General features: G+C 51.1%; 1 protein-coding gene across 1 annotated transcript; it reads right to left on the bottom strand.

The window, feature by feature from the left end:
• Window positions 1-6,893: 6,893 nt before the first annotated feature.
• NANOS2 (nanos C2HC-type zinc finger 2) lies at window positions 6,894-9,904 on the bottom strand. The gene has a single exon (XM_027514457.1). It carries the CDS (start codon window positions 8,351-8,353, stop codon window positions 7,937-7,939), a length of 417 nt encoding a protein of 138 aa, XP_027370258.1. The 5' UTR covers window positions 8,354-9,904; the 3' UTR covers window positions 6,894-7,936.
• Window positions 9,905-12,454: the final 2,550 nt, after the last annotated feature.

Genomic DNA, 12,454 nt, shown 5'->3' with positions numbered 1-12,454 from the left:
GGGATTGTGGGGGCTCTGGGGATTGCCACGAATCAAGGGGAGCCCTGAGGGTTATGGGGGTGCGGGATTGGCTCGCGGGGCAACGGGGGCTAGGGGAGACTCCAGGAAGAGTGAGGGTCACGGAGGGTGGGGACCGAGTCGAGCCGCGGATCACTCACCGGCGCCGCCGCAGCCCCCGCCTGCCCGTCGGTCAAGGCTCGGGCTTCTGCGGCCTCTTCCCTCCCCCTGCCGGCTCTCTCCCTCCCCTTCTGGGCCCCGCCCCCGGCCGCCCCGCGAGCCAAGGCGCAGGCGCACCTAGCGCCGGTCGGTCCCCCAACGCCCTTAGTTGGGTTTCTCTCCCCCCGCCCTAGCGCAAGCGCAGAATTGCCCTCCACCGGCCTCCGTCAGCGGGCTGCAGTTGCGCAGGCGCAAGGTTAGCGCGGCGCTCCTTTCCCTAGCTCCCTGATACCACCAGAGCGCACGCGCAAAACCCTCGTACGCATGCGTGCCTCTCTCCACGCTCGCCTTGGTACCCAGACTCTGTCTCCTGCGCAGGCGTAGCAATCTTTGGAGGATCAGGGAGGGACCGTGGAGAGCGATGGGACTGCACAGCTTCTCGGACAATCTTCCAGCCCACTCAACCCTCTGACTTTGTCTGTGTGTCTCTTAGAGAAAGGGGAGGGAGATGGTGCTGGTAGCGCTTCGTTTCCATGACAACTGCGTGGGTGGGGTGGGGAGCGTCAGAAAACTAGGTTTGGAGCCTCATATACCCGTCCGTGCGCGGGGCTGCTAAAAATCTGCAAACCATCTATTACCCGTAGGGGCGGGGCACCCAGGGGATATTCCGCCGCAGGCGGGTGCAGTAACCATAGTAACTCATCTACCTTCAAGCCCTGCCTGGGGGGACCCTGTCCACTTACGTCACGACTGACACGCGGGGAGGGAGATCAGAGTGAGAGCTTCTTGGCTGGTAAGGGGTGATCCCGGCACAGACATGACTTTAAGTACATGCGTGGAGGCAGAAATGAAGCTAGAACACGGGTTCTAGCTGGGAGGCAGGATGCTGGAGTTAAGTCCACGCCGAGAAATTTGTAGCTTACATCCTGCTGGAGTCCTCAAGGTCATTCAACAAACAGTGTTTCATTGATCATTCAAACAAATGTTTATTGAGCGCCTGCACAATTCTAGGTGCAGTGAATACAAATGACAAATTTTATACCTTCATGGAGTTCACTTTTTACTGGAGAGAGTGAGACAATTAGCAAAATAAAATATATAAGTGAAAAAGTGGTAAGTACTATGAAATAAATAGAAGTGGGCAAAGGGGTTGGGCAGTGTGGTGTGCATGTGTGTGTCTGTCTGTAATTTTAAAATAAGGTGGTTGGGGGAGGCCTCTCTGAGAAGGTGACATTTGAGTAGATACATGAAGGAGGTGAGGGGACAAGTGCAGTCAGAGGTAAGACTATAGCAGGAGGCTAGTGGACTGGAGAGGAGAGAGCCAGCAGGTAGGGTAGGGTGAGGAGACAGAGGTTTTCAGGGCCTTGTGGGTCACTGTAACGACTTTGGGTTTTACAGGAGGTGAGAGCCATGAGCAGAGGAAGGACATGATCTGACTGGTGTTAATAGTAGAAACTGACTTTAGGGAGCATGAGTGGAAGCTGAGGCCCCATGAAGAGGTAGTGGCTCAGGTGAGAGGTAGTAGTGGCTCCAACCAAGGCAGTAGCTGCTAGGGTGAGCAGAAGTGGAATTGGGTAGAGGAAGTGAAAGAGGAGTTGAGGATGACTCTAGTGTCTTTGGCCTGAGTAACGGAAGGATGGAGCTACCAGAAGCAAAGACTGGCAAAGGGCTACAAGAGGATTAAGAGTTTAAGTGTGCCCAAGTTGAATATCAGGTTGGCAGTTGAATATTTGAGTCTGGACTTCAGGGGAGAGGTTCAGTCTTGAGACAGGAATTTAGGAGTTGTCAGTGAATAATGACATTTAAGACTGGGAGAGGTTGGCGAAGGAACAAGTGTAGATAGAAAAGAAGTCCATGGCCTTAAGGCTGGGCACTCAGATGTAGAGGGCTGGGATCAGCCAAGAAGACTGAGGAAGAGCAGTCAGGGAGTGAAAGGAGATCCAGGGTGGTCTGCTGTCCTGGAGGCCGAGTGAGAAGTGCAAATAGAGGGTTTTATGGTTCAGTCGCTAAGTCTTGTCCAATTCTTTGCAACCTGATGGGGCTGTAGCCCACCACGCTCCTGTGTCCATGGAATTTCCTAGGCAAGAATACTGGAGTGGGTTGCCATTTCCTTCTCCAGGGTATCTTCCTGACCCAGGGATCGAACCTGTGTCTCCTGCACTGGCAGGCAGGCAGATTCTTTACCACTGAGCCACCTAGGAAGTCCAAGCAAGGAGGGAAGGGTTAACGAGGCCAAATGCTGCCTAGAAGCCAAGTTCAATGAAGTCTGAGAAGCGATCGCTGGGGCTGGTGACACAGAATTCATCAGTAATCCTGGAAAGGGCAATTTTGGAGGTGTGGTGGGGGCAGGAGCTTAATTGGGTGAGTTCAAAGAGAGGTTATAGAGAGAGCCAGTGTAGATGATCCTTTCTAGAGAGGAAATGGAGTGGTATCTGGAAGGAGGCTCAGGATCTCAAGAGGTTTATTTAAGATGGGAGATGTCGCGGTATGTTTGTGTGCCTATGGGGTGATCCAGAGAAGGGGAGATTGATGCTCTGGAGGAGAGAATCACAGCCTCATGTCCTTGAGTGTGCACGATGGGTGGGACTCCGGCCACAAGTAGGGGTTGGTCTAAGGGGCCTGGGCTGTGCGGCCACAATAAACGGGGAGGGGCTATATGGGCACGGAGACAGGCAGGTGTTGATGTAGTGTCAACAGTGTTGGGAACATGTTCTCTCCTGGTTCCTTCTGTTGTCTCAGTAGCGTGGGAAGGAAGGTCAGGGGTGAAAAGGAGGTGCTGAAGTTCTCGGAGAGAGAGGAGAAAGCATGAAATAGTGAATGGCCTGGGAAATGGAGACAAATAGAACCAGTTACTTGAGGTCATTGGATATAAAAGTGTTGAGTCCCCATGATTGTGTGTTCTTCTCTGTTCATATTTTTTTCTGAGGGGGTACAGGCGCAGAGTGGGGTGGCAAGCTGACTTTCACCAGGGCTGGGTTTAGATGAGGTCCCACCATGTGCCCCATGAAGGATCCATGAATCAGAGGCAGCCCATGCAAGGACCTTATGAGCAACATTAAGGAGCTTGAATGAGTCAGGATGGGCAGGGTGTGATGTGTGCGTTGGAAAGAACCCCGCCGTGGTGTGGAAGGTGGGTGGGAGAGGATGAGATTATTGGCCAGAGTAAAGGGAGAAGTCGGTGGGGGGAGGGCAAAGAGGGGGTGGGAGAGCCTGGGCCAGGGCAGGGACGGTGGGAAATGAATTGGGAGACATTTGAGAGGCAGGATATGCAGAGTGTGCTGACTGTCAGGTTGGGGACAGTCAGGTCTCCAGCTCAGGTGACACCCAGGTCTCCAGCTCAGGTCCCAGTTGGGCGGATGAGGTCAGTTAGGACCTGGTGAGTATAAGTTGATCTGTGGGTTTGAACTGTGTCCCCAGCTCCCCCCACCCCGAAAAAAAAAATTGAGGTCCTATATGCAGAGTACATCATGAGAAACGCTGGACTGGAAGAAACACAAGCTGGAATCAAGATTGCCAGGAGAAATATCAATAACCTCAGATATGCAGATGACACCACCCTTATGGCAGAAAGTGAAGGAACTAAAAAGCCTCTTGATGAAGGTGAAAGTGGAGAGTGAAAAAGTTGGCTTAAAGCTCAACATTCAGAAAACAAAGATCATGGCATCCGGTCCCATCACTTCATGGGAAATAGATGGGGCAACAGTGGAAACAGTGTCAGACTTTATTTTTCTGGGCTCCAAAATCACTGCAGATGGTGACTGCAGCCATGAAATGAAAAGATGCTTACTCCTTGGAAGGAAAGTTATGACCAACCTAGATAGCATATTCAAAAGCAGAGACATTACTTTGCCAACAAAGGTTCGTCTAGTCAAGGCTATGGTTTTTCCTGTGGTCATGTATGGATGTGAGAGTTGGACTGTGAAGAAGGCTGAGCGCCGAAGAATTGATGCTTTTGAACTGTGGTGTTGGAGAAGACTCTTGAGAGTCCCTTGGACTGCAAGGAGATCCAACGAGTCCATTCTGAAGGAGATCAGCCCTGGGATTTCTTTGGAGGGAATGATGCTAAAGCTGAAACTCCAGTACTTTGGCCACCTCATGCGAAGAGTTGACTCATTGGAAAAGACTCTGATGCTGGGAGGGATTGGGGGCAGGAGGAGAAGGGGACGACAGAGGATGAGATGGCTGGATGGCATCACTGACTCGATGGACATGAGTCTCAGTGAACTCCAGGAGTTGGTGATGGACAGGGAGGCCTGGCGTGCTGCGATTCATGGGATCGCAGAGTCGAACACAACTGAGCTACTGATCTGATCTGATCTGATCTGAACCCCTTCTTCAGAATGTGACCTTATTTGGAAAAGGGGTCCCTGCAGATGTAATTACTTAAGGTGAGGTCATACTGGATTAGGGTGGGTCCTTAAGCCAACATGACATTGTCCTTATAAGAAGAGAGAGACACACAGAGGGAAGAAGACAGCCCTGTGAAGAGAGAGGCAGAGATGGGAGTGAAGCTGTCAGAAACAAGGAAGGCCTGGGGCTACCAGAAGCTGGAAGAGGCAAGGATCCTGCCCTAGAGCCTTGGAAGAGAATGCAACACTGCCAACAGCTTGATTTCAGATTCCTAGCCTCCAGAACTGTGAGAGAATGCATTTCCAGTGTTTCAAGCCCCCCAGTTTATGGTCCTTTGTTATGGCAGCCCTTGGAAGTGAATACACTGCGCATCCACAGCAGGCACCCAGGATGCTGGGGCTCCATGAGTGTGTGGGCTGAGCGGCGAGTTGGGTCTCAATCTGGTCTGGAGCTTGTGCAGAGGCTGCTGGTAGAGAGCCATCAGCAGAGCAGTACGGAGCTCTTCAACAGTGAGGTGCTGGGGGAGGTTAAGGTCAGGGGACATTATTCCTCTGGCTCCTTGTGTCCTCAGCTCTTGTCAGAGCTCCCCTGCCACTTAATTATCTGCTGAATAAATGAAAATTCATAAAGAAACAAAACCAAACTTTGGTCACTAATTGTCTGTCTCCATCCTCTCCTCGGAGCCCCAGATCAGGTCTCCTGGACGCTTTCATCTTGGATGTCCCCAGGCACTTTGTATCTATCCTCCATCCCAGACTGACCTGAACATCTTCCTCCTCTCACTTCTCTGCTCTAAAGTGTGGCCCTCCACCTGTCATCATTGCTCTGAGTACTATACCCCCTTGTTGCTTTCCATAACTCTTGCCCACCCTTTGCCAGAGTGCCCCACTTCCTCCAAGGCTCAACCTGCCCGTGCAGGCACACTACAGCTCTGGGGTTAGGGCATCCCTTCTGGCTGTTGTTTGAGGGATTTGGGGATCTCTGTTGTTGGCAGATCTGCATTTTTTGAAAGGACCTGTGAGCAGAGGTCTCTAGTTTTTTCTATGTAACTAGAGTATGTGAGCGGAGAAGGCAATGGCACCCCACTCCAGTACTCTTGCCTGGAAAATCCCATGGGTGGAGGAGCCTGGTAGGCTGCAGTCCATGGGGTCGCTAAGAATCGGACACGACTGAGTGACTTCACTTACACTTTTCACTTTCATGCATTGGAGAAGGAAATGGCAACCCACTCCAGTGTTCTTGCCTGGAGAATCCCAGGGACGGGGGAGCCTGGTGGGCTGCTGTCTATGGGGTCGCACAGAGTTGGACACGACTGAAGTGACTTAGCAGCTTAGCAGCAGAGTATGTGAGAGCGGAGCCCAAGATGAATTTCAGAATGCAAATGCACAATGAAGGTCAGATTCTCACCAAAGTCTGCAAGATTCTCAACTCTTTGCCTACCCTTTATGCCTCTCTGATCTTACTCGGCTGGGCTTCTGCTGCTTCTGCAAAGATTCAGTTCGACCTTAGGGCCTTTGAACTCACTGTCACCGATGCATGGAATGCCTTTCTGGTTTCCTCAATTTATCTGGACTCTGCTGAAGTGTCACTTCCACAGAAAGACCTCCCCTGACCACCTTCCATACAAAACAGCCCCTCCTTCACTCTCCACCCCTTTGCCCTGTCTCTTATCCTTCACTGTGCTTATCACCCACTTGATATTATGTTGGCTAAAATGTTCATTCCGGTTTTCCGAAGATCTTTAGAACCCGGACGAACTTTTGATTGTCACCTCACCCCCTTCTCCACTAGAATGTCACCTCCATGAGGGCAGGAGCCTTGTCTGCTTTGCTCATTGCTGTAACCAGCAATGTCCAAAACAGCGCCTGGCACAAAGTAGGGGCTCAATAAATAGGTGTGGAATGATGGGAAGAAAAAAAGCGCTGGTGGGAAGAAAAAAAGCGCTGGTATCATATGCAACGTTTTGTGGTTATGTGTATTCCCCCAGAGCAGGGAGCAGTCCTTTTGGTCACCTCTCCGATGGGCTCTGGGAGCCGAGTTTGAAACCACCACAAAATAGGTCCTGGATGATCTGGGTTCTAGCAGGGGTGGGAGGGGACCCTGGACAGAGCCCAGAAAAAAAAAAAAAGACGAAGAAAGGGATTCTAGGGTCGAGGTAGAGGCTGGGATTTAGGGAACAGTCCACAGGTGACCTGTGTCGGAAGATGTATGGGGAGGCACGTTCGTGGGAGGGACCCGGGTCTCCTTCCTGCCCCGCCTCCTGCTTCCCACGTTTTAGGACAAACTCGGGTCTCCCCACCCTCCCCCTACCCCCAGCCTCGGAGGAAACAGACGTAGCGATTTCAAAGACAACCAGAAACGCGTTTTATTTATTCACTAAAGCTCAACACCCGGGCCCAGCCCTGAGCTAAAAACCAAACAACTTAAAAATCTGACTGGGGCTTTTCTTTGCCCCTAAAATAAAATCTAGGCGGTTGCCATTCCCCTCCGGGTATTAAAACCCCTTTTCTTTGGGAGCTTCGTTTACTAAACTGTTGGAGGTTGAAAAAAACACGGGAGGACAGAAAGGGCCATTTTACAAACTGTGGGCATTTGTGGGGGCGGGTGGGAGGTGGCGGAGAGATGCCCTCTCGCTACAGAAAAGACCCATCGGTGATTTGCCATCACCGTGGGGGCAGGAGCGCAGTAAAACGGAATGAACGATGGGAAGAACAACGAGGGGGTGGGGGGGGGGAGTTCAAGGGTACTGGCTCACCCCAAGGTTTTCCAGCCCCAGACAAGCTTGCGAAGACGTGGTGCCGCTCTGACGTGACCCCTCCTTCCCCCAGCTCTTGATGGATACGATGCTGAGGGCGGGACCCATCCGGTGCCATCCACGATGAAACGGTGGGTCTGCCGGTGGCCCCAAGGAGGCGGAGAAGGCTGATTTAAGTCAGAATCCCATGTTGAAGTTCTTGTGCTGGAAGGTCCACGCCAGCCTGTTTACTCTCTTCAGATTCTCAGGGGTGTCCCTGGGAGAGCACAGCGGAGTCCTGCAAGCCCAACGGTCCAAGAATTCCCCAAGGAATAGGACCCTGAGGGCTGAGAAGTCAAAGAGGCAGGGCAAGTGTCCCAGAAGAACTAAAGATCCATGGACTGTGGCCCAGGAGGAGCCACAGGGCTGTGTGGTCCAAGGCGTAGGAGATCCCGCTGCACCGGAGAATCCACAGACACTCGCAGACAAGAGTCCGGAGAGCTGAGAGTTCTAAGGGGCCGCGGAGTTGGCCTGGCTTCCCACTGCCTCCGTTGTTCCAGGATCCAGCAGGGATCAAGTACTGAGAGTCAGACATTCCAAAGGGCCGGACGAGTCCAGAGATGGGGAGAGTCCAGGGGCTTGGGAGGGCTGAACCAGGGAGGGTTGGGGCTGCAGCGGGTGGGTACCTGACGGTCTTCAGCGCTTGACCTTGCGGCCGGCTGAGTTGCGCCCACTGCGGCGGTAGAGAGACTGCTGTCCTCCGTTGAGTGGGCAGTACTTGAGTGTGTGGGCCTGGTCCCCGGTGGCCCCGCACAGGGGACATACATAATGCCGCAGAATGGGACACACCACCACGCCCTCCGGGGTCTTCAGCTGGTGTGAGGAGTACACGTGGCGAGACTCTCCATTGTGTTTGCAAAAGTTGCACAGGGTGGCCAGGCCCCCGCCAGCCCCGCGTCCGCCCTGCCCCTGATCCTGCTCCACATGGGGCCCGGGTCTCGGCTCCCCAGTCCCTTGGGTCTCCAACCCTTGCCCCCGACTCTGGATCAGTGCCAGCACCACTTGGCTCAGGTTGAAGTAGTCCTTCCACATGTCAAAGGGTGGCAGCTGCATGGCACCCGGGGGAGTGTTGGTGGTGGGTGGCTGGAGAGAAGTGGGCTGGGGGCCCGCAGACAGGAGCAGCTGATGGTTTTCAGGAGCAGAGAGGAACTGCACCCCCTTTTATATTCCCAAAGACCCTTCTAAGCAAAGGTGGAGCTTAGGATTTAAAGGGCCCACTCCTCACCTTTGATTCCTTCTGACTTTAATTCCCCATGGAGATGTGGAAGGGGGTCTTTCCTGTTGTCTCTGGTGCTTGCTTGGCCTGCAAGGTGCTCTGTGACCTCTGGAAAGACCCGTCTCCCTGGGCCTCAGTTTTTCTGTCCTTTCAACAAAACTTCATGTCTGCAAACGCCCCCACCCCCATCCTTCCTTGTTCCAGGGCTGGGGGCCTGCTCCCTCCATACACCCCAGAGCCATTCCTAATCATAACAACATAACCCCTTACGAGGAGCCAGACACTGTGCTGCACAGTTACATTCACAATCTGATCTCATTTTCACAGCAATGCCAGGCGGGTAACACACTTATGATCCCATTTTATTGACAAGTCACTAAAGCTCAGAGAGGAAAACTCAGTGGCCCAGATAACAGGTATGTGACAGAGCTGGAACTTTAACTCAAGGCCATGTGACTCCAAAGCTAAATGCTCTTCCTACCTATTTGGGGTTAAAATTTCATTTTTTATCACATCTGGAACTAGGAGCTACTTACTCACCAAATATCTACTAAGTGCACACTAGAGTGTTCAATGTTTTACAAAAATGATCTCTTTGAACCTTGTAACCACTCAAGGAGGTGGATACCATCATTTCTATTTTATAGAGAAGGACATGAGGCTCAGAAAGGTTATGGAGAGTACTCAAGGCCACACAGCAGGAATATTGCAGAGTAGGGATTTGCACCCAGGTCTGCCCCCAGAGAATGACACTGGGAGTTGATCTGAGAAGCAGCAGAGAACCTTGGTATGGCACAGTCTCCCTTAGAATGCCCACCTTTCCCCCTTGGGCTGGTATATTGTCCCAGATCCTTCCTGACCTTCATGTCTCCGGCCCATGTCACCTCCAGGAGTATTTCCTCCATCTGTGGTTCCCAGTTGGTCCCCTTGATCACTCAACACATAAATCATTGAGGCCCCTTATACTGGGCTCTAAAAACTCAGCAGCGACCACAGCTACTTTGTGCCTGTGTCATGAACAAGCAGTCCAATAGGGGAACAGCCAGCAAATGAGAATCAATAGACCATAAAGAGTCAACTATTAATAGATAGCCTGGACTGGGAGAGGGGGCCTGGAAGCTGAGACCACACGGAACAATCTTCCAGGAAAAGGAACACAAGCTCTGAAGGCATGAAGTTTGGGGACAGCAAGGGGGAAGGGGTGGCTAGAATGGAGTGAGGGTCCCAGATGAGGCCAGCTCAGTGTGCAGGGGCCGCTATCAGACTGTGATCTCCCCTAGGAGATGTTTTGGAATTGACGGGGGTGTTTGGGAGTTTGATACAGTGATTGGAGGTGTGATTAGATGTAAGACCCAGGGACCAGGAATGCTGAATGTCTCAACCATCCGTTCAACAAGGTCTGTCTCAGACTCCATTTAACTTTCCTCTGTCCCACTGGCTCAGGGGTAAAGAACCTGCCTGCCAATGCAGGAGACGAGGGTTTGATCCTGGGGTCAGGAAGATCCCCTGGAGAAGGAAATGGCAACCCATTCCAGTATTCTTGCCTGGGGAATCCCATGGACACAGAGGAGCCTGGTGGGCTGCAGTCCATGGGGTCACAAAGAGTTGGACATAACTGAGTAACTAAAGAACAATTACATTCCACTGGACACCCATATGTGTAGGAAAACCCATTTATGATGAACTGAGTCTAGAGCTCAGCTATTTACATTTTTACATATATATTTTTTATATATATATATATATTTCAGCTATATATTTTACATATAAACACTAAGTGCTTCTGGAATATTTTAAGGTACACTGACCTTTCCTGGAATGCAACGTCTGTGTCCATCATGGCCTGCCTGTTCTTGATTTGCTGAGAAACTGACCCAGAGTTGTTCACTCTTTCTAGAAGCCACATCACCCCACGTGCTGTTAACTGTGGTGACTGTCCAAACAACACGCAGATCATTCCTGTCTCATTCGTGGTGAGTCTACACAGAGATGCTATCTGCCTGAAGAGCTGCTTTTTAGAGTGGCCATGCCTGAGCATCTCTAGACCAAAATAGACATTTATTTGATTATAAATTGTTCCCTTTTTATTAATAGCCTGGTGGGCTACAGTCCACGGGGTCGCAAAGTCAGACATGACTGAGCGACTTCACTTACTCACTTAGGACTATTTTGGAAAATATTAATTTTGGTATTAATTTAGATATTAATTTTGGAAAATAAAATTTATGTTGGTGGGCTATATTATCTATGAGTTTAATTTCAGAATACCAAAGGGACATCTTAAAATGTTAGATATAGTGGATGTCAGATCTCACCTAGTTAAGAACCTGTGGGACTTCCCTGAAGGCACGGTGATTGGGAATCTGCCTGCCAATGCAGGGACACAGGTTCGATACCTGGTCCGGGAAGATTCCACATGCTGCAGAGCAACTAAGCCCTTGTGCCACAACTACTGAAGCCTACACCCTCTAGGGCCGGCGAGCCACAGCTAATGTGTCTCTGAGCCACAACTACTGAAGCCCATGTGTCTAGAGCCTGTGCTCTGCAACAAGAGAAGCCACGACATGAGACGCCTGTGCGCCGCAACTAGAGAGTAGCCCCCACTCTTGGCAACTAGAGAAAGCTTGTGTGCAGCAATGAAGACCCAGTGCAGGCAAAAAATAAATAGAGTAGTGTGTACATGTAAAAAAATTACAAAAATAATGAACCTGTTATAAGGACTGAGACCATCCCATTGGTCTTTGCCTGCAGAGCAATAGGGAACCTCTGAAGGGTACAGGCAGGGGAAGGACATATGAGAAATACGTTTTAAGATGTTCCTCTGGTTGTTGTCAGTTGAATAAAGGCAGTGGGGTTGTTCTCATTAGCTCGTATCATATCGGTCTAGTCAGAGAGCCAAGTCCGAACAAAGTCTGCTGAGGACTTCCTTTTGGCAGACATTATATCTTACCTTTAGAAAGAGCTTATGACTCCCCTCGGTGGTCCAGTGGGTAAGAATCTGCCTCCCCAGGGCACAGACTGCGACTGTTTGTAAATAGCACAGTTTGGCTGTGGGGTATGGATATTCAGTGTTGTTGCTGCTGTTTACTTGCTTAAGTTCTGTCCAACTCTTTTGTGACCCCTTGGCTGTTGCCCACCAGGCTCCTCTGTCCACGAGGTTTCCCAGGCAAGAATACTGGAGTGGGTTGCCATTTCCTTCTCCAGGAGGTCTTCTAGACAGGGATCGAACCTGTGTCTCTTGCATTGGCAGGTGGATTCTTTACCACTGAGCCATATGGTAAGTCCTATTCAATGTTAGCCATGATAATTAAGACACAATTAAAGTAATAATCTCTCTCTTTTTTTGAGGAGGGCATGCCACACAGGGCATGTAGAATCTTCGTTCCCTGACCAGGGATTGAACCTGCAACCCCTGCATTTGAAGTGCAGAGACTTAACCACTGGACCTCCAGGGACGTCCCTGAGCTAATAATCTCAAGGGCACTTATTTACTGAGCATCTTCTTAGGCCCTGGACCATGCTCAGGACTCTACCTGGGTGCTTTCCTTGCTTCCTCCCCAAATCCTGTGAAGTAGGGTCTAGCAATGGCCCCATTTTACAGATAAGCAAAGAGAGGCTCGGACAGGCTCAGGGCTTGTCCAAGGCTGGTGAGTGGTAGGCTGGAACACAAACCCAGGGCTCGAAAAGCAAATTGAGCAAGAGGGACTTGCCAGGCCCAGGGTCAGAATAAGGTAGGAAACTAGAAGGGATGGGGCCATTGGAATGACAATGAACTGTCAATCATTGATGGACTACCCCAAGGCAGAAGAGCCCCGGCTCTGCCTTGTGGAAGAACGAGGAGGCTCCTGGAGGAAGGAACCATCACAGGTGTAGGGGTCCTCTACAATAAGCGTTCTCCATAAAGTTACAGCCGAGATCTCCAGCTCTAGAGGCGTAAG

Source organism: Bos indicus x Bos taurus, chromosome 18, assembly GCF_003369695.1.
Source record: "Bos indicus x Bos taurus breed Angus x Brahman F1 hybrid chromosome 18, Bos_hybrid_MaternalHap_v2.0, whole genome shotgun sequence".
In the NCBI taxonomy this organism is placed as follows: Eukaryota; Metazoa; Chordata; class Mammalia; order Artiodactyla; family Bovidae; genus Bos; species Bos indicus x Bos taurus.
This window is presented reverse-complemented; position numbering and strand designations above follow the sequence as displayed.